This window comes from Apium graveolens, chromosome 10 (genome assembly GCF_009905375.1).
Source record: "Apium graveolens cultivar Ventura chromosome 10, ASM990537v1, whole genome shotgun sequence".
NCBI lineage: Eukaryota > Viridiplantae > Streptophyta > Magnoliopsida > Apiales > Apiaceae > Apium > Apium graveolens.
The window spans coordinates 221,742,542-221,765,059 of NC_133656.1; the positions used below are offsets into that span (position 1 = coordinate 221,742,542).

Genomic DNA, 22,518 nt, shown 5'->3' on the forward strand with positions numbered 1-22,518 from the left:
ATAATCCGCTGCATTTCTGTTATTACAACTCCAACCACATATTACCACACACTGGTGGTGGTGCTTGATGGCCACTTACTCTTGCCAAACGTTATGTTCAGATGCATTAATCCAATAGTCAGTTAATATATTATTTGTATGTAATTATGATATATTCGACCCTAAACTCTTCAAAAAAACACCGAAATTAATATGTACAAAGAACACTAGACTGATGCAAGCATACAATGTCTGAGACGAAAATTATACATTGTTATGTATTAGGGATAACCGATTATTGCTTGAATAAGTCTAATTCTTTCCATTTAATTATGTATCTTTTTCTTGGTATAAATTTTGGAAAGCAATGAACAATAGCTAATGATGGAGCATCATTGCAAATCTAAACCTCTAAACCGCTAAATAATGCACAGAAATAAAAAATCTGTGAAACATATACAGTTCCTGGGTGTTGCTATACATCTGCCAAAGCTCCGGAGAAGGGTGCTTCACTGCATGATTTTAGTTGAAGAGCAGGGTCTTCGACTCTGCCAGCAACCACTACATTCTGCACTCTACAGTATGGCATGCTGACTTTCCACGGTGCATAGTCCTGTTCAGCTTCAGTCATCAGTGCAAATTTTTGACACAGATTAGGCCCAAGAGAATATACAATCTTTGGCCTAAGCGGACTGAACGGTAATACGTCCAGCTGTTGTTTGCTCATATTCGGCACAAGCCTCCGGGGTGTCTTCTTCACTAGGCGGAACGAGTTGCCAAAACAGCGGCAGATATCTTTCCCACTCTTTCAAGATAGAAGATCCTTTGCTGCTTCCTGTTTTTTCCTGAATTAAAAAACCAAATGGTAATTTAATAAATATATGCATGCATATATAGAAGAGAATTATGCGATAGCACTATCTAATCTAGCCATCCCAGGCCTCAACAACAGGCATCAACTAGTTTTCTGAAGCAGTGTCAAACAAATTGGCAATAGACGTTAATATCTTTCAGGATTTCCAAATTGTAAGCATTTTTAATGGTTAAAAAGGAAGAACAATTTTTCCTTTTGGTAATGCTCAGTTGCATAAATAGTACTACTCGCACACCCAACAATATTTTTGTTACCAAGAGAAGAATAATATTTTTGACCCCTCTGGGTGTGTGTAATTTTTCAGGAAAACATATTTGCAAGTTGTTGAGGTTTACTTCGGCACCTTGATGTCGTATTTTTAATATGATTTTGACTGAACCTGCTTTGCTAAAACATTTAAAATTGTTCAATGTAGTACAACTTTTGTAATTTTACAGTGCATGCTCAAGCAGTAATTTTCACTTACAACGTGAGATTCAATAAGGGTCTTCAGCTGCATCTGACCTACAGGGGCAACCACTCTTTGAATCTTTACTATCTCCTTGTTTACCTGTACCAGTACAAGTCACACCACACTTTAGCAACTAAAAAATAATGCTGTGCAAAATAAACGAGCTTCAATTTGGCAATGCAGTTAATGTGAGGCAAATTTTGAACCAACCTTGGGGATTAGAGTATCATCCTCATCAAGAAGGTATGCCAAACCTCCAGTCATACCAGCAGCTACATTTCTACCCACTCTGTCAATAGCAAGAAATAACAACTTCAATTTTGTGTCCAATCTTTTAATACATATAACATTGTTAGAAATAAGAGAGGAGGCATACTTCCCAAGCACTACAACACAACCGCCAGTCATGTATTCACAACAATGGTCTCCGGTACCTTCTACCACTGCTTGAGCAAGAGAGTTTCTCACAGCAAAACGCTCCCCAGCTTTGCCTCTAACAAATATTTGACCACCTGTAGCCCCATATAGACACGTATTCCCTACTATAGCAGCATCCTCAGGGATAAATCCAGTTTTTTCAACAGGTGTTACAACTAATTCACCACCAGCCATACCCTGAAAAAAACTGCTAGGTCAGAACATAGAACATTCAAGTCATTGAAATGGCAAAAAGTTTAAAATTCCCATTTGATGCTTGCCAAGTTTAATTAAACGTAATAATGGCCAAAGAAGATTGAGAATATCTAAAGCTATAACCAGTTGCATTGGACTCATCCAGTTTCTAATTTATAAAACTCTTCGAGAAAAAGGAAGTTATGTTGACACGTGGTTCAGTTACATGCTCCACATATCCTGAATGAAATGTAAGAAATTGTAGTTGATGAGGTATTATCATTCTTTTTCTCCACCCAAAACATCTTTTAAAATTATGTTATGGGTACGTAGTATCTTAAAAATATGCTCAAGTTTTATGCAACTTTGCGTAAGGTCTAAATAAGGAATGCTTAACAAAAATCAATCCTAAATGCATTAAAAATACGTTAGCTGCTAACCAACTTTCAGAACTTTGAAAATATACGAAAAATTAGTGTGCGGGTTTAATTTTAGTTTCAGAGTATGGGAACTATCTAGACTCAGCAAATTTGTAAAATACAATACATGAAAAAAAAGTGTTTGGTTTTAAGATATTAGTGTCGTATTTTGGGTGCATGAGATGTTTTAACAAACCTTGCCCACATAGTCATTAGCTTCACCTACTAGCCGAATGTTCATTCCAGGTATTAAGAAACATGAGAAGGACTGCCCAGCGCTCCCAAGAAATCTGAAAACATTGATGATATGATTGTTTTGATATTATCAACAACAAGTATTTTTTAAAACATGTTAGTGAAACCACCATATATATAACATTTACGTTATATTCAGCTGCCCAGCGAAGCCCGTATCACCATATTTCTTAGCAACAACACCTGCTATACGCCCGCAAACAGCACGATCCACATTGTATATATGCACGGTTTTACTGACAACTTTTTCATTCTCAATTGCATCTGAAAGCTGCATGATTAAGATAAATAAATATTATTCCTGAGATATAAATCAAAGCAGAAGTAAATGCAAATGCAACAGTAGTAGCTCATACTAGAAACTCTTTGGTCAAAAGTAATACTCCGTAATAGTAGTAACCCAAAACTTAATCTTGTCCCACTGAATCAGAACTACAAGAAATCAACAGATTACCCTTCTAAGAACTTATCCGGGAGTGGGATAAGCATTTGTATAATTTTAGTTGTATTGGGAGTAGTGCATTTGTTAAGGAGTCTTTGTTTTGTTTGTTTCCACGGTTTTCCTCCCCCTTAATTAAGGGTTATCCTATCCATATATACTAGTAGTACTAATTATAACGATGAATCGAGATCGGATTATTAGATTTGGCCATGAGGTACCTCCTAGTATAACTTGAAGCTATGAGAACCTGTTTTTATTTATATAAAACCAGGTAGATTTAACTTTTTCCTTCCAATTCCCAAAACTGTGGGAAAACGTAAACCCCAGAGCAACAAAAAAGAAAGCATTCTTAAGCACCGGGTTTAAAATGTGTTTTGCATGAAATAATGAAGCGGAAAACTGTTGTTTTTCCAGCTTCAACCTCATTTGATTGTGACAAGATAAATTACCTCTGCATCTGCAAGTAATATATCGTCCAGCACGGGTCCATTACTATGAGCATCTTGTTTCCTGATTTCAGTGCTGCTCAACTTTGGTAACCCAACATTCTAGAGAGAAAACAACGCAAGTGAAGAAGATTAATCATAAACTACAGCCATTACAACGACTATGATATCACATTACATGACTAAACTGATAATCGAACAACATACAGAAAGCATGTAGCTGAGATCAAGATGCTGAGTTTTCACTAGTGAAATATCCCGAGGTCTCAGCAAATCAGTGCGTCCAATTATATCATCCAGTTTCTCATATCCCAGTTGTGCCATCATGCCTCTCACCTGGAATGATTATAAATTAACACATTAAAAAAGCACAGGAAAACAAGAACATTACCTGTAAACTGGAAGAGAAAAGAAATGGGGTTAATTACATTTCAGTGGCTACAATTCACTCGGTGCAACGAATTGGTTAAGGAGGCAGTAATCTGGGTTAAGACCAACAGTTGGGGTGCTGCTATAGGTGAGACTGATTGCTAAGTGTTGGTTGGTTCAAGCGGTTCACAGTTCGACTACTATGATGTATCTTTTTGGTTTTTAAGACATGTTTGGTGTATTGATATGGTAATGTAGTTGCTTACTCATTTTCTAGAGCAGCCTATTCCTATCCGGATTGCTTTTCCAGCTGGGATAATGTTCCTACTGTATGAGTTTATCTGTTTTATCTGATGACGTTTATTCTTAATGAAGCATTATCATTTAAGAAAAAAAAGGTGAAGCTAAAGTTAAAAGAGGTACATAATGAAAGAGGAGTGAAAGTAAGAAGTTGCAAAGTTTTTATGATAAAATTTTTGAAAAAAGAAGATTAACGGGAGGGATGAGCACTTCTATTTTACTAGTCGAAATAAGCTCTAGTTAAAATTCGTCTGAACAAAATGAACGAGGCAATGCGTATTATAAATAACATGTCCATATAATAGTACAAATTCCAATTTATTCTTATCTCAATTCTTTTCTTTCTATCAAAGGAAAACTGATTTAAAAATTAAGATTCATAAAAAATATTCAAATTTCAACTCTTTAAGAAAATATCTATTCACTTCTGCATTTAAAGCGTTTAGGTTCAAGTCTCGGACCCCAACAAGCCATTAACTGGGTGAATAATTAGGTAAACATAATGGGAAAAATATAATAATTTAAGACGAGTGATTACCTCCTCTGCCACATACAAAAAGTAGTTGACAAGGTCACCAGGAACACCGGGAAAACGTGCTCGTAATTCTTCTCTCTGATATAAAATGAATCAAATATATTTAAATATTAATGATAACCCGCATGGGAGTTGCTTTATCTTGCCTACAGCTCAAGGTACATTAGAATTTAAGGCTTACCTGACTGGCAACACCAACTGGGCAATTATTTGTGTGGCAAATGCGAGCCATTACGCATCCAGTAGCAATCATTGCAACAGAACCAAATCCATATTCGTCAGCACCCATTGCAGCAGCCATCATAACATCCACTCCGCTTTTGAATCCACCATCAACTCTAAGAATGACCCTTTCTCGTAATCCGTTTTCAATTAGTGTCTGCAAATGAGCATCACAATTATGGATCCAAGTAATGATGACAATTCTTATATTCAGCCAAAAGCATTGGATAATTGCAGATTTTTTTAAGAATATCATGATCTGACATATCCTTTTAAAAAATATACATGCGATCCATTTAATGTTAAAGAGTATAAGATCCCGTTCGGGCCTTCCTCTACCACCTTAAGGTTTTAGACGGACTGGTTACTTAACATGGTATCAGAGCTCGGTTTAGGGAGGGACTCGGGTTCGAGTCCTCCCACCCCCATTTATTTAATTTAAATATTGTTTGTTGATATTGGTTGCATTTGTCGTTGTCAATCGTAGCGAAAAGTATCGTACGATTAAGGGGGAGTGTTAAAGAGTATAAGATCCTGTTCAGGCATTCCTCTACCACCTTAAGGTTTTAGACGGACTGGTTACTTAACAATTAAGTCCTCCTTTTAACACTTTGATGTTATAGGAAAGCTAATAACTTTATATATGTATCAGAGCACAGGTTGAGTATTGCCTTAAATATGGGCCCCTGGTCAGTGGAACAATTAAGTCCTCCTTTTAACACTTTGATGTTATAGGAAAGCTAATAACTTTATATATGTATCAGAGCACAGGTTGAGTATTGCCTTAAAGATGGGCCCCTGGTCATCCACTGATTTATCAAAGTAAGCTTTTGAGTGAGGGGGGTTGCTAAAGTTATATATGATCCAATTTTCAATTAACCTCCTAACACAGCAAGGTTTTGCGATTAACAATTTTTTTAAAAGAAAAAATTTAGCCTATCAAAAGTAAGCAATAAGCTACCTGGTGAGTCTCAGTAAGCCCAAGTTCCCAAGGACCACCAGCATGCTTAATGGAACTTATGGGACTGGCACCAGTTCCTCCGTCATGTCCGGATATCTGCCAACCATAAATGCAAAAGTGTTCATTAGTTGTGATAATGTTTTATTGACAAGACCTAAGAATATTGTATTTGCTGTATATCATTAAAAAAATGTTATGAAACATGTACTTATACATCTACAAGAGATGATTTATCTACTTTCCAAATTTTTCGTAAGAGTTAACTTTATTAGTGTAAACACATTTCCACATGCTATAACTTACTCTTGTATGCACACACACATTAAAATGCAGCGGTCAACTAAATGAAGCTTTGACCGGTTGACAGAATTTCAAGCCATGATTCATCTGCACCTGCTTAGCAAGCTTTTACTCATTTGACTATCTCATGATGCAAATAAGTCAATGTAGGTGCAATTATGATTCTTCAAATCACTAATAAATTATTTAATATTAATCTATACAATTTCTATTATAATTAAAAATGATGGAAGAACTAAAGTAATAAGTCGCATGTGGAGGTAATCACTCATAGATACCTGTATAACATCAGCATTGCCCTTTGCAACCCCAGAAGCCACTGTCCCAATTCCAGCTTCAGCCACAAGTTTAACAGAGACTTTAGCCTTAGGATTGACCTGTGTATTCAACAAAAACTTTAGAGACCTGACTTTTGATATAATCATATAGTAGAATAGATGTGCAGTCAAGTTCATAAGAAAAATATAAAAAGAAGCACCTGATGGAGGTCAAAAATTAATTGAGCAAGATCTTCAATGGAATAAATGTCATGGTGTGGAGGAGGAGAAATCAAAGGAACCCCGGGTTTGGAGTTTCTTAGTCTTGCGATATATGCACTAACTTTCTTCCCAGGCAATTGCCCACCTTCACCAGGCTTAGCACCTTGTGCGATTTTGATTTCTATTTGGTCAGCATTGACCAAAAATGTAGGAGTGACACCAAAACGTCCCGAGGCAACCTAAAAAGACAACAAACTTCGTAAAGCAAACATGCAATACAGGTAATATATTTTGTGAATTCCACACTAATGAAAATTAGGAAATGATCTTAATTCCTTGTATATTAAATTACTTTATATGAGAAAAAACATATAAATTGGCTTTGGCGGAAGAATGTCAAGGCATTGTGAATCCCACACTAATAAAAAAAAATTAGGAAATGATCTTAATTCCTTGTATATTAAATTACTTTATATGAGAAAAAAACATATAAATTGGCTTTGGCGGAAGAATGTCAAGGCATTCTAACCTGCTTGATGGCACTTGTTGCTGTATCCCCATTTTGTAGCCCTTTCAAATGAGGTAGTGTGGGTGAGTACCCATCAACAACATCAGTGAGAGGGCTCCAGCGAATAGGATCCTGTTTAAAACAGTGTCTGTATGTTATAACATCTCGCATAATAATCGAATTTGACATATGTTATACATTGAGCATAGATACTGAATATATTACCTCCCCCCCTTCACCAGAGTTAGATTTACCACCTATTCTGTTCATTGCAATTGCGATTGCTTCATGTGTTTCCCTAGAAATTGCTCCAAGAGACATTCCACCAGTACAAAACCTTTGAACGATAGATGCAGCAGATTCAACCTTTCCAACTGAAATTGGGGAACGATCACTTTTAAACTCCAGAAGATCACGAAAAACCTACAGCAAACATTATTAAAAAGGAATTAATAAAACTCTTTAGAAATACTCATAAAATATCTTATGATAAGAGTTAAGTTAAAGAATTTAACGCTGCATGTTCAAATTTCTTAATCAGCTACTTCTTAAATCTCTGTAAGCATATGGTGCTTTTCTGCACCCATTTTGAAGCTATTCAAAAAACTTATGTGGCGCAAACGTGACAGGGGCAATTTTTTTATGAACTAGATGTTTCTCAAAAGACAAATTATTTTATTATACGATTCCAACTTACATTAACAGGTCGATTAGCCAAATGCTGCTGGTAAACTGAATATGCGCTCTCGACCTTCTGGCGTACTGCTTTGTGAAGCAGCTTTGACATCTCAGGGTTGTTTCCATGATATTCCCCTGATAATTATACGAAACTAATTAGCGCTCTATGTAGTTTTATAGACCAATATTAAGGTAATGAACACATCAATGTCATATAATAAGCGCGCGGAAAATATCAAATCAATAAATGAAGCTCAATCCGTTCTTAGACAAGTTAGTACTAACGTGCCTCCAAAATAATATTGTAGTACTTCACTTGCATCCATGCCAAGAAACAAGTTCTACTTAAATATTTGTAACAGTTTCAGATTTGTTTAGATATAATACGTACAAAGAGATGGACATGGTAATTAATTATAGACTCTCCTCCTAAGTAACACTGGCATTAATCTGAACAGTGGGAACGATGATAAAAACATAATCTTTCATGTAGAGGTTTTCTTTTGGTTGGAAAATCAAACATCTCAAAGATTCACACAAGAATTGAGCTAATTAAGCAGCAGTAATTACATCAGATTTATGTAGAAGATACAAATGCTTTTTCATAAACTGCTTAAAATAGCTAAATCTAAAATGCAAATAAAGAAGATACTCAGAAGCAGATTTGTAGTTGAAACATTTCATATCCCGTATAATGCTGCTTCAGGTAATAGGCGATCAACATTCTTTATTTTTGTTTACATGACAACAGACTTGAGGAATATTGTTAATACTGCACACATATTAGCATACATGCTACTCAGTTTTTTGAAGTACGTAGTACGCTAGTTCCAGATTCAGATGCATCACAAATATAGATATAGAGTAGATCATGTAAGAATTTTTGTATAGCAAAAAAGTCATCATATCATGCATGTTACAGTAACTAATAGTGCATGTTTTAATATAAATTCTTAGAAATAATATAATATCATGCTGGGAATGATAAAATACCTCCTGGCCTATTTTGTATAAACCCAAAATTTTCGAGTCGCTTAGCTGTATCCTCAGAAAATGCCTTCACCCAAAACGACAAAGTCTCTCTTGCTAACTGTATTTAAATACATTCATGATTGGATTAAAAACGGAACAATCAAGTACGAAAGTTACATTAGACACCTAACAACTCCATAATTAGTTTCTATAAAAAAAATCCTATGTTTGTGCATACTAAGGCAAAATTTCAGAAGTAAATTACCTAGGAGAGCATGTTCATGTTCCTTTGCTACCAGGAAATAATCATTAGATTAGCAAAATGAAATGCATTCTCACAACAATTAAAACTCTATTATTCAAAAATTTGCATTCTCCCATAATATAGATCCCAAAGCTGAACAAACAAGATCCTTCATTGTTTTATGTGCTTTTTACCTCATCAAGAGTCAATCCACCAGCTCTCGATACACTTCCATAAAATGCAAGATCTACTACTTCTTTTCCAAGTCCATATATTTCAAATATCTGTGCCCCACAATAACTAGATTTGAAGAAAGAACATATCTTAGCAATCTGAAATAAATGTAGGCATTTAACCCTGCTGTCCAAAAGGGATAGTCAAAAGAGGCCATACCTTGAAAGCAATGAAATGCCCATTTTCGACAGAATTTTTAGTAGACCAGATTTAACTGCCTGAAAAAACAATGAACAGATAAATTTCAGGTCACAAATTCAATACAAAGTGATCATTAATTTGTTATTATTTGATAACCACACGTCAGCCCTTCAGTAGAACCAATAAGATATCATTTTAAAGGAGTCTTTTAGGGGCCACCAAATGCAGTTTATGCAATTTCCACCTTGTATAGTTGCTTATAATGAGAATTTCTGCTATTTATTATTTACCTTGTTAGATTTCAACTTATTATGCCTCAGTTACTACTTACTAGTCCCCCCCCCCCAACTCCATATACATTCAACCGCACATATGTTCATCTCGGGCAAAAACCGACTAATTTTAAACATTAGGTAATTGCCAAAAATCCCTCATCTCAAACTAGGAAGTGTGTTGAAATTCTTCACACACAGATTAATAGTATGTGCATATTTCATGCTCATTATAATTTTAACTTTTAAATAGGAAATGAGGCCCAAGACAGTGCTTGTGAAATCAAGAAGATACAACAAGGACTGCTGAATTTTTTTAACCCTTGGGATAGGGGCAATTGACTGAATCAATCATATCCAAGTCCAAAGGAATAAAACACATTATCATATAACCATAAATATAACTACCTGTTACTTAAGATGGTACAAGAGCTCAGGTATAAGGAGATATTGGGTTTGGATTCACCCATCCCTGGATTCAGACTTAAATTCTTTTCTTTGGTGCTGCTAGCAGTTTGCTTGTCCACCCGTAAGAGGGAGGGAGAGTGTTATATAAAAAAATGTGTGACCCAATCAAGTCCAAGCCCTTAGAGCTTTAAGAGAGCTAGTTACTCAAAACTCCTTTATCTGACCCATGACTTCTATTTACCATCAGATCATTGTTTTACAGATACTACTTTACTAGCTTATAACATGCGCAATAGGCTTCTTTTAATATATTAAAAGTCCTTATATTATAAATATTTTCTAAGATATTAGTTATATTTTTATAATAGTTATCTTAATTTTAAATTAATATAAGCCTAATTAATAACATGTATTGTTTAAAACTAATAATACAAACTCTTAATATTAATTTGTTGTTGACGGGATCCTTAGATTTTTTGTAGGGTAGTTTGTATATTAAAACATAGAATATTCCTTAGTAGTATATAATTATGCTCTAGTTTGCTTATTATAGTTATTAAGTACAGATACCAATACGTAGCGAGCTAGCAGACTTAATCGGCAATGAAAACATCAGTGTGGAGTTCCACAAATAAAATACTGTAATCAGCAGGTGCGACAGAGAATGCTTTGAACCAATATTTTATGGGAAAAGGATGATGGATAATAATCCACATCTTCAAGCAACATTGTACAAACCTTGCAGTAATTCTTTTGAGCCTGTTCAATTGTAACAGTTGGCATCTTCCCGTTTCGCATCAGATTCACAGTTTTGTTGCTCAGGCGCCACTGTCGACATGTCTCTAGTGCTAGGTATGGACATACAGCACTGCAAACATAAATGACTGATCAAGTAGATGCAAAATGAGGGATCCAAACAAAGAGCACCTCCTGAATATTCTTGAACCAAAAAAATGAGGATAGCATAGATCTAAGACCTTAAAAACTAACTATTTTAATCAGGAGGATTACTAGATTTTATCACTAGTATCAATAGTTTCAACAATCCTACTAAATAGTTAGATAACAGCACCAATGTATCACTTATTCTGGGAAATGGCCAGCAAACATAGCACTACCCTTTATTGTACTGTAATATAAAATCATATGATTTGTATTCCTAGGGCCAATTATAGATCCCCGTCAGGAAAAGAGTAGAGTACATTTTAGATGCTGAAATAAATTACTGTAATAAGTATTACGAGTTCAATTTTGTCAAACAAATAAAACTATAATATTCAAGACATAAAAACCTGGCGGTGAACCAAATAAATATATTCCAACACTATACAGAAAGTCCAAATAGAAACTGTGATGAGAAGAGAAGATAACCTTGCACCATATCCTATCAAACAAGCAAAATGATGTGTACTGAAGCATTGAGCTGTGTCCGCAACAATGGAAGCTGACATCCGCAGACCATTCTGAATTAGATGCTGATGAACAGCACCCACTGCCAGAAGTATCGGAATTGCAGGCCGAGTTGGTTCCTTACAGGCAACAAAGTATTAGACAAATCACATTTATATGCTAGATATAAATTAGAATACTCCCAAAAGGTACTCACGAGTTCATCAGATCTGTCGGAGAGAATTAGCAATTGAGAACCATTTCTAACAGCTTCATCTGCTGCTTCACAAAGCTTGTATAATGTCTTCTCCAATGAACCATCAACACCCTTCCTTATGTCATAGAAGGTAGGTAGAATTTGGGGTTTCAAGCTGGGATCCGTCAATAGGGACTCAAGCTCCCCTTCATTAAGAACAGGGCTAGACAAACTCACCTAGTGCAATGTCAGAGAGATTCAGGCCCAATGAAAGCGGATACAAGTTAATCAGAAATTATTAAACCCTACAATCACAGAAACTAAACCTACATATGTACATCGCATAAACGTAGGAGTTCTTATCATATGAAAAACAACAAGCATCACATGGAAAGCAATCATGAATCCAGAAAATTAATGGAAATATTGAAGTAAAAGGCACTCATTAAGAAAAGAAAAAGCTTATGTACCTGAGAGGCATTCTCAGGTCCAACCTCTAATATGTTTCTACGCTTCCCAAGATTGATTTCCAGTGACATTACTAATCCTTCTCTAAGTGGATCTATAGCTGGATTAGTCACCTGTTCAAGAAATATGAACCACAATGACAAAAACCAAAAACATAATGCAGTAAAGCCGATTAACTAATTCAGTTGACATAAAGACAGACAATATTATATATAAATATATATATATATATATATATTTATATATATAGTCATACTCCAATGAAAATTAAGTTAAAATGAGAAAGGTGAGTAATAAAACAAATCACAACAATAATTCGACAAAATCACCAAAACTTTAGAGCGATATATAATATTTGGTGATTGGTGTACATGAATTTAGTGATTTGTTATGATTCTCAGGCGGTTCACATTTTAAGTTTGGTTTCTTACGAGTTTCTATAAGTTTCACGTACAAACAGCACATTGGTCTAATCACACCTGTATGGCAAGAACAAAATTTCACCCCAATTATAACACAATAAACCCAATTGTAACCTAAAATTCCTTTTGCAATGTAGAATATCTCTTAGATCCTAGTTCTTACTCTGTATCATTTATATTTGAAGTTTTGAGAGATATGGAACTTTATCGTCATGACTACTTATGTATCAAATAAGATTCCCTGAAAATTCGTATTACCATACTGACAGAATTAAAAAAAAGAAAAAAAAGAAATGCAAAATCTCGAAAACCACCCAAGCCCCCAGCTACAATATTAGGACTCTTTGAACCCCTAGCTCACTTTAATGCATAAGTATAACTACTACATGTATCCTTATATCGTTTGATCATGGAGTCTCAAAGCTTAATAATTTTAGCTAACCAACAATCATCAAAGAAGCAGAAGTGAAAAAGGTCCTACATTTTACATTCGTATCGTAATAAGATCTGACGTGGAATACTCGTCTTAATAGAAGAGGTGTGATTTCTGTACATAAGATAAACACTGCCATAACCGGCGGTTCATAAAACAATGGAAAAAAAGGGAATATCCTTTCTTCAGGCTAGATGAGGGATTTAAGGGTGTAATTTCTTGCACAGGTCATTAATTCACTCGATACTAATACAGACTAGTGACATCTGTTATTCTTTCATCACTAAAAGAGTATACATTGTGTTGATACTTTCAAATGGAATCACATTGACATCTATGATTTGTACGTCCAGTTACACAAGTCATTTAAAGAAACAGGGTTTGATGGGTTTGATGTACTTATGGACAACCATATTTTAGATGCATCAAATGTTAATTCGACTAAACAAACAATCCTTTCTCCCTGAATCTTCGTTGCAGTCATCTAACTTTATTAAACAAAACATGATATTATACACACACAAAATGAAATTATAGTTGTCACATTTTAGGGTAATACTAATATAGAAGAACTAGAAATATGTGATATTGCAGTCCCTCTTGCAAGCTTATCCATGACAAATTAGAAGTAGCTAAAGCAAACTTTGTAAACCTGGGCAAATCTTTGCTTGAAATAATCATAAAGCATATGTGACTTCTGTGATAGTATTGCCAATGGGGCATCATCCCCCATGCAGAATGTAGGCTCCTTCCCTTGTGCAGCCATAGATTCAATGACCATCTGAACGTCTTCACTGGAGTAGCCATGTGCTCTGTTTAAATCAAAGAGAATTAAAATATTTGAGATACTGCGTATTTTAATACTCAAGTTAAAATGAGAACGGATTTCCGTGAATTACAGTCATCACAAACAGATAAAGAATTTTCATTAGTGAGTATCCAAAGACCGAACTCGGTGCATCAAATCAGAACATTAAAGCAAAAAACAATGGGATATATAACATGATTCCATGTTATTAAAACCACGATAACAACAAACTGACATTCTCTTTCTTTCTATAAGAATTATATAAGAGAATACATTGCAAGAAGGAATCATACTAGCATACCAATTATCAAACAACTAAAAGCATATGGTACAAAATTACACATTCCAATCTAACAATAATCATATTCTCATCAAGCTCAATATACATACCGAGATGATCAAATCATGATATTCGTCTAAAATTCAATTCTGCAATAGAAGCTCAAAGATATTAAAGGAAATGTGAAGGGCATATTTGTGGACATTTTTCGTAGTGATTTATCCTAAAGTTCTAAAAGCAAGCCACCCATTTGGCCACAATCTTCTTATAAACACTCAACGGAAAACACAAAGAAGAGCTTACCAGTTACCTCAAGATGACAATCAAATCTATAGAATCCCAGGAATATACAGTTTACATATCAGACGAACTTGAAATAAAAATTACTGACCTGATTATAGGTTTAATTTTAGCCCCCAAACATGCATGCTAAAAGAGATTTTACAATTTAGACGCCTGACTACTATTAAAACTTCTGCTAATGAGATTATATGCTAATAACACACAACTTCTATATTCATCTCAACATCTAATTATTTGCTAAATTAACAGTCATATAGCAACAAGATTTGCATGTGTATAGCACCTACATGCAGAAAATTAATATAAGCACAGTTAGATGAAGATGCAATTTAAAATCCTTACTGTTGCCGTCTTAGTATTGTTTCACTCTCCATGGTGCTTGTCGAGAGAAACTTTTTAGGCTCCAAGGATCGCATATTTTCATTCAACCACTTTCCATAAGGATTTAATGATGCAACACGTTTCTTAACCTCCGTATTCTCATAAACCTGTTGATATTTTGGAATTTGAAAATCAGAATGCAACATATGCACAAAATAACAGTTTTTGTCTGGTTTTTGCATCAGCGTAATAGTCCAGATTCCAGGTAAAATATTTAAGGAAGATGAAAAGCTTTATTAATCAACTGAAATATTATAACATAAATTAGAGAAGCAGATTCAGATAGAAAGCCCTGATTTGATTTTACGGAATTACACTTTGTGCTACTCTCCTAGCTTGGAGAAAGACATTCAACAAAAATTATAATCATAACAAAAACTGAATCTTCAAATAAAGCTACAATAGTAAGCAAGCAAAGACAGGCAGGTACCTACATTCATACAAAACCAATAAATGCTCTAAGGGGATTGCATTAAAATGTGAGCTTAAAAAAAAGGTGAAACTATATGGTGACAAAATATCGTCTGTTAACTTTTAGTTCCTATAATAAATCAATATCGAAATTTACATGCAACCCAACATAATAAACCGTAAGCATATTGCAGTGTATATAGATATGTTAAAAAACATGATACTTAAAAAATACATACAGAAACAAGTCTATTCGATTATACTTATGTACAAACCTGGCCACTTGTTAAATCAGCAGTTATCATCATTCCTGGACCTAGCCGGCCTTTCATTATAACTTTCGACTCATCCATAGGAACAACACCGACCTAGATCAATATGGAAAAAGTATGATCATATCAAGACGATTACAATAACACCTCAAATGTGACATATGGCAAGCATGCTTCCGTAATTGCTTCAAGTTTCAACATATCATATCCGAATCAGCAAAATCAGGCAAAAAAATCATCTCAGGAAGAAAATGAAAAATAAAATTTCAGATGGTGTGTCTAAAGTCTAAACCCTTCAAGTTTTTGACCTTTTAAAAAATATACTGTGTCGTACAATTTGTTCTTTCGTCAACTTTTGTACTGGAGTCAAACCAAGTCCTTCATGGCCACAGACAACTTGGGTACATCATTGTGTTTGTTACACTTTTTAAGTTGTTTAATTTAACGACTTGTCAAAAAACCCACAGTCAAGGAAGACTCTGGCATTTACTACTAACCAGTGCATTTCATAATCGCACCAACATGTTCATAGGATATTCTAGTAATCAGATGCTCCCAACCAGCAGAATCCCGTGATGCATATCATGCATTTTAAATTACAAAGAAGCTAATTGCACTTGAGTTCTTAAAAGGCATTTCCCATATTATCTATAAAAAGATTTGGAACTTGCACCGTCTTATGTATTCTATTTCTTCTTCCAATCGTAGTCATGATGTATAGGTAGACAAATCGTCAGCTTTCTATTACAATCTCTTGGTATATAAGTAACATTCTTTTATAGATAAACCTTTGGTTTTGAGTAAAATTATTATACTCGTCAAACCTTTGCTAGTGAATTAGATTCTTTTATACATAACATTTATTACAATAAATACTTCATTCCATTATTATTAGTTGTTATTGTCAATAAATTCAACATAGGTTCTTTTAAAAGTGAAATCTTCTAAATTTTAGCACACTCCATTAATCTTGACTTCACAACACCAACTCAACAAACTGGTAGACTGCAGGTTTGCGTCACAAAGGTATCTCCCCCCCCCTTGCAAACGTTGCGATATAACAACTTTGGTGACGGAAATTAGTACAACAATATAATAACAGAAGCATACAAGACAAACACTAATGCAGTAATATATTTAGGGATTAAGTAGAATACATTAATGATTTATGCTTAGCTTAGATTTTACAGGGGTTTAATGATTTTGACATTCAAGGAAATTTATGTGATAAATTCACCATACACACCTCAGATGCAACATATACGACATTGTCTATTGTCCGCCAATATCTAGCAGGACGAAGTCCATTCCGATCAAGACAGGCGCCTACTGTTTTTCCATCACTATTATTAAAAAAGAAATTCGAGAAAATCAGCAGAAATAATAATTTTTAGAGTCCAAGTTATGAGCTAAAAAAAAGGAAATGCACATAAGACTGTTTAAAAATCTGCGCCCTTCCAAATTTCATAATTAAAAGAAGGCCATTTAAGAGAACAACGATATTAGATGTCACGGATAAAAGAAGATTGTTTAATTTTCTGCGGAGATTTGGGTGTGTTTGCTTAGTCCACCCTAGTGAGCATTTTAAGTAGGTATATTTTCAATCAAATTTCTTTTTTGCTTATCTTGCAGGATATAAACACAATTTCTTGGAATTTCAGATATGCAATTTCTTTCAGATTACTGGTAGGCATCAAAAGGTGCTAAGGAAAATTTTACCTAAACAAGAGTAAGGCAGGTCCATCCCAAGCCTCCATTTGACCTTTATAATAATCATAAAAATCAGCAACCTGAAAACAAAGGTAGATGATATTCGTTTATATTAGGAATCCTACTTGATACATTCAACATAGAATATCCAAGTGAGACTCAGGTGCAAGTGCATACAGTACCATTGTCATATTATATCGACATTAAATCAATATAGCCAATAAAAACTAATAATGAATCTTTATGCCAAGGACATATAAATGGACACTACTTGGCTGACTTAAAAAATTAAGAAGGATACCTCGGGATATTTTATTGTCAATGTTGGATGATTCTTGTATGCCTCTGGAACCAGGATCATCAAAGCTTCCTCAGACGTTCGGCCACTCCTAAGCAGCAACTTGACAAAATAAGAATAAACTCTATTAGTCAGCAGAAACTAGAAATAAAGAAATGATGATCGGACCAAGGGAGAGAGATTTCCGCTATGCACATAAAATCATAAATTGGCATATAGATCATAACTTCATAAAAGGAAGGGAAAAGGTTGAAAGGAAGCTAAATAAGCTAAGCAAAACTACTACGCTAGGGTAATGTATCTGTTTCAGACTTTCATTACAGGCCTCAGGCCCAAATATGGAAAGCTTAAACTGCATACATGTTTCATGTTTGTGCTTAATCGTGTGTTAAATTCCCATGTGAATTCATGATTGTCAAGATGAAGGCATGTTCCTTATCAAATCCTCAAAAGCCACATTCAGAGTCTATAACTGATTGCATGATAATTGCATAGTTTTAGGTAATAATAGAAAGTTCAAGGATATTACTGGCTTAACAGCTAATTACTTACTAAAGCCAAAAGCTATCAAGTACATCTATACATGCATAATTGCACAAGTACAAGAGCTACAGGCCAGTGGGGTGAGGTAAAGACGTGAAGCACGTTCATAACAAGAGATTAGGAGAGAAACCTAATTGTACACGTTCTTAAAGCATCACAGTAGTCTATACAAAGCCTTGCCAACAGTAGAAAGAAAAAGACGCTTATAAAAAAATATTCTCAGGTATACCAAAACACTTATGTAATTTATTGTCTACTTTTCCAGTTTAGAACATAACAAAGATGCTTACCATAAATATTCATTTTGTAATAGATCTTAACTAAGAAGGTCTAGAAGTAATCATCACACATTCTACTCCATATTTCAATGTCACTATTAAAACACATTTGTGATAGTGGATGATAATATACCATTTTCTTCCTGTAGTAGCAAAATGCCAATTGTATACATGCAAATTAACAATAACATGCAAAACTATATATTTGCCTTGTATCCTTGACAATGCTCAACCCAGACACGAAATATTCAGTTATTTGCTTTTCCCCTTAAAAAAAGAAGGAATCATTATAAAATAAAATGGTAGTTCGGCCAGGTCCTGAATATTAAAGAAGCTTGCTGAACTTCTACAGATTAAGCAACTCCGTGTAACATCATGGATAAACAAAATAGACTCAAATATGTTTCCACCATTTAATTCCTATCTCGCATAATAATGTATATAATGATAGGCTCACAGACTAAAATGTTAAAAAGATAATATGAAATTGTGAAATTGATGATGGTAGCAACTATAATCAGGATGAGATATTTACGTACATACATACATATATATACATATATATATAAGTGTCCCAGTGCAATCAACTCTATGTATGCTTTACTTCTTTTTAACAGATGCATGAACTATACAATATAAACAAAATTATTGTGATAGAGAGAGAGAGGGAGGGAGAGAGAAACGAGAGAGAGAGAGAGAGAGAGAGAGAGTACCTCTGCTGCACTATCAAGATTTGCAGAGTCCGATCCTTTTGGATTGCCAAAAGGGCGAATTTCATTTTCACGACCACGCCAAACAGACGATTTCAGTGAGGCTTCCCGTGATTGCATCCAATTCAAGTTTCCCTAAATGAAAATTTAAGATTTAATATAAGAATCAAATAAGAACTAATTTAATATGCAAGACAACTCACATGGTTAAATATATTTTGTAACCTGTATGGTGTTAATCTCCCCATTATGACCAAGCAACCTCATTGGTTGAGCAAGTGGCCATCTGGGACTGGTATTTGTGCTGTACCTCCGATGATAAATGGCAAAAGGGGTCTCATAGAGATCATTCTGGAGGTCATAGTAAAATTTTCCTAGAACCTCTGAACGCAACATCCCCTTGTAAACTATAGTCTGGTTGGACAAAGAGCAAAAATACAACTCATTTCCCCAAGATTCTGAGTTTGCCACTCTTTCAATTAATTTTCGGCAAATATACAGTTCTCTTTCGATATCATCAACATTTTCTTCATTAATAACCCTGGCAAAAACTTGTTGAATATTTGGCATGGTTTCTCTTGCATAGTAACCAACTACGGCAGTATCTACAGGTACTGGCCTCCATCCAATCACTTCAAGACCCTCTTGTTTGAAAATAGTATTTATAGCTACACCAGCAAACAGATTAACATTTAGAAGACATTAAAATCTTTTACACTAGAGCTGAAAAACAATGACGGCTTAGCATATGAGAGCCATGCACTATTTAACATGTGCTACTACGAACAAAAATGTGTACTACTGTCAAACTTAGTATTATTACAATTTACACCTTTTAATAAAAAACTAAAAATAGAGAGGAAGACCAGCAGACAAATTTTTGTCCGTATTGTCTATTAAGCAATATGACCTTGTGGAATAATCTTTTTTTCTTTCATTAAGTGACAAATAAGAATAAAAAATTCAAACTAAATATATACTATTAGTTTATGGGTCCTTGGGAATCATATATCACTCTTCATACTATTAAAACTATAATATATAATGACATAGTAGTTTTCATACTTCTATCATGCAACAAAATTTAAAAAAATAAGAACATTCATTCAACATTATAAATTCACGCTTAAGGTGATATGTTTCCGTTATTTTTCCCTGAAACAAACACCCCCCCCACCCCCGTGCATGCACAATAATCATTGGATACATATACATATACTTATGGAAAAGAAGATAAAGCAATTCAGTGATTTGTAAGGCTTGAATCTTAATTACAAACCTGTTTTGGCAGCTGCACATTGGGCATCATCTCTGGGTAGAAAAACCATCCCAACACCTGTGTGCAACTTATCGAATGGAGCAATACCTTGTGTTTCAGCCCAATCATTAAAAAGTCCCCAAGGAATGGAACTCATGACTCCCGAACCATCACCGGAGTCATTATCAGCTCCACAACCCCCACGATGTTCCATGCAGCCAAGAGCAATAAGAGCATCCTTAATTATACTATTAGATGCTTTATTCTCCAAATTAGCAATAAATCCAACTCCGCATGCCCCTCTCTCCGCCAGTATATCCTCCATGTGTGCAGCCTTTAAAACATACACCTTAACTTAAACATGTCTACTTTCTATATACAAAACATGCAAATAGTTGACCAAGGACTATCACAAATTATAGGTCCCAAACTAACTTATAAGTCCAGTTGTTCCGTTTATGTATATCAACAACTCATCAACTCAACTCACTTCCATATACGAGTTTTGAAGAACATAAAACAGATACTTATTTGCTTTGACTTAAATCAGTTGGTCATTTGACTTCACAGAAGTCAACATTACTCGCAAGTCGCAACTTCTTCAATTAAATTTTGTCTATTCTCCTAATGTAAATATGCAAAATTATAACTAACAAGCAATAATTTGCTTTTAACTCGCGAAAAAGGTATACAAAATACTTCTACTAATAAGTGACAAATTCAACGTTGACCGCGAGTAATTTTTCGTAAGCTAAACCGAATTCAACACCTAAACGAGAATTCCTAATCATTTGTAAATACTTCACGCATCATCGCAATAAAAACAAAACATATTATCTTCTAAATACAGATAGAGTTACATATACAAAATGATCGGGAGAGAGATTTAGAGAGATTAACAACCTTGCGGTCGGGATTAGACGAGGACTGTGGTGAGGCATTTCCGAGTCGTTGGAGATCAATAACAGCTCTAATCGGCGAGAAATTACTGTTACGAAACTTATTAACAGTAGAAACAGCAGAAGCAGTACGAACACGGCGTTTAGATTTAGCAGAGAGACCTATAAAATCAACAAACACGAAGTCTCTGTTGGTTGAAAACACAGAATTAGATGAGTAGAGTAGGTGTGGTATTGACTGCACAGACATGGTGAGTCAATGGTGGATAGTAGCAATACACTAGTCTCTATTTACATAAATTTAGAAAATGCGTGTGGTGTGTAGTAATATGTGTGTGTCGAGAGAGAGAGAGAGAGAGATCGTGTGGAGAAGGGGAGGGAATTGAAGGGAGGGAATGGATTAGTGAAGATAAAAAGGAATAGAGATTCAGAACCATACACCACTCGGAGTTCGTTTTTTTTCATTGATGCGTCCATTTTATTTTCTATATTAAATTATTTTGTATTTACTTACTTTGTAGCTTATGTGTTATTGTATGAGGCGGCTGTAGCCTGTATGTAAAGGCCAAGAGTCGTTGATTAATTTGGATCGTACACGTTGCCTTACCGTTACGAACTCCAGATTGAGTTGATGTTTGGGGTCGTTGATATGGTTGGTTTTACATGGTTCTTGTTATCGAGTTCCGTTGGGTTGTGTTTCCAAGTTTAGAAGGACTTTCATAACTATGACAAAATAGATGAATTACTTAAACAAGTAATAAATATTTGTATATAGTAAATATAAATATCAAATGATTGAAGAACTTAAGTTTAAATATTAGGTGTAATCAAATTATATTAAACTTAAATTTGTATATAATAAGTATTAGGTGTAATCAAATCATATTAAACTTAAATTTAAGATATTTTTCTATTTTATTATTTAAAGATTATATATATAATATTTATTTGTGATATGTATTAATTTAATTTTAATATATTTATTAAATAATTTTTTTTATTTCGTGGAATATTGCTTTTTGTATTGTTTATCAAAAATTTAACCCAAAACCAATACTAAATTTGCCTTTATAATATTGTGTTCGTGTACTGAAATGTTAAATACAAATATGAATTTTCGGTTATACGAGCAATAATATAAATAACTGAACAATAAAAATATTTTTGGTCTTGTGTATTTTTCAAAAAAGTCCTAAATAATAAGGGTTTGATTTTATAAAATTTAAAATAAGATCTGTATTTATTAATAAAACAGTATCATTAATTTTAGTTATTATGAAATTTAATAAAATTAAATTGACATATAGAATATTCTTTGAAAAACAAAATATTTAAAAATTATGTTAAATTAAATATCA

The 22,518-nt window shown here is 34.2% G+C and overlaps 1 protein-coding gene across 1 annotated transcript; it reads right to left on the minus strand.

Moving 5' to 3' along the window:
• Positions 1-232: 232 nt before the first annotated feature.
• On the minus strand, positions 233-21,591 carry LOC141689308 (ferredoxin-dependent glutamate synthase, chloroplastic-like). Its single transcript, XM_074493567.1, has 33 exons — positions 21,165-21,591; positions 20,283-20,595; positions 19,229-19,671; positions 19,007-19,138; positions 17,476-17,574; positions 17,184-17,254; positions 16,711-16,807; positions 15,468-15,560; positions 14,743-14,888; positions 13,662-13,821; positions 12,157-12,267; positions 11,708-11,923; positions 11,473-11,630; positions 10,840-10,969; positions 9,440-9,498; positions 9,241-9,346; positions 8,824-8,920; positions 7,850-7,965; positions 7,378-7,575; positions 7,174-7,284; positions 6,644-6,883; positions 6,444-6,542; positions 5,866-5,961; positions 4,864-5,061; positions 4,686-4,760; positions 3,686-3,814; positions 3,482-3,580; positions 2,719-2,861; positions 2,532-2,625; positions 1,681-1,919; positions 1,515-1,593; positions 1,320-1,403; positions 233-824 (listed from the first exon to the last, which is right to left on the minus strand). Exons 1-33 carry the CDS (start codon positions 21,408-21,410, stop codon positions 663-665), a joined length of 4,839 nt encoding a protein of 1,612 aa, XP_074349668.1. The 5' UTR covers positions 21,411-21,591; the 3' UTR covers positions 233-662.
• Between the last annotated feature and the right edge of the window lie 927 nt (positions 21,592-22,518).

Excerpts from the sequence above, each read along its gene's own strand:
- LOC141689308 (XM_074493567.1), bottom strand. The coding sequence starts at position 21,410 with ATGTCTGTGCAGTCAATACCACACCTACTCTACTCATCTAATTCTGTG. Across the intron at positions 11,924-12,156 it reads GACCTGAGAATGCCTCTCAG|GTGAGTTTGTCTAGCCCTGT; the intron begins GTACATAAGCTT and ends ACATTGCACTAG. Across the intron at positions 9,347-9,439 it reads GGCATTTCATTGCTTTCAAG|TTATTGTGGGGCACAGATAT; the intron begins GTATGGCCTCTT and ends CTTCAAATCTAG.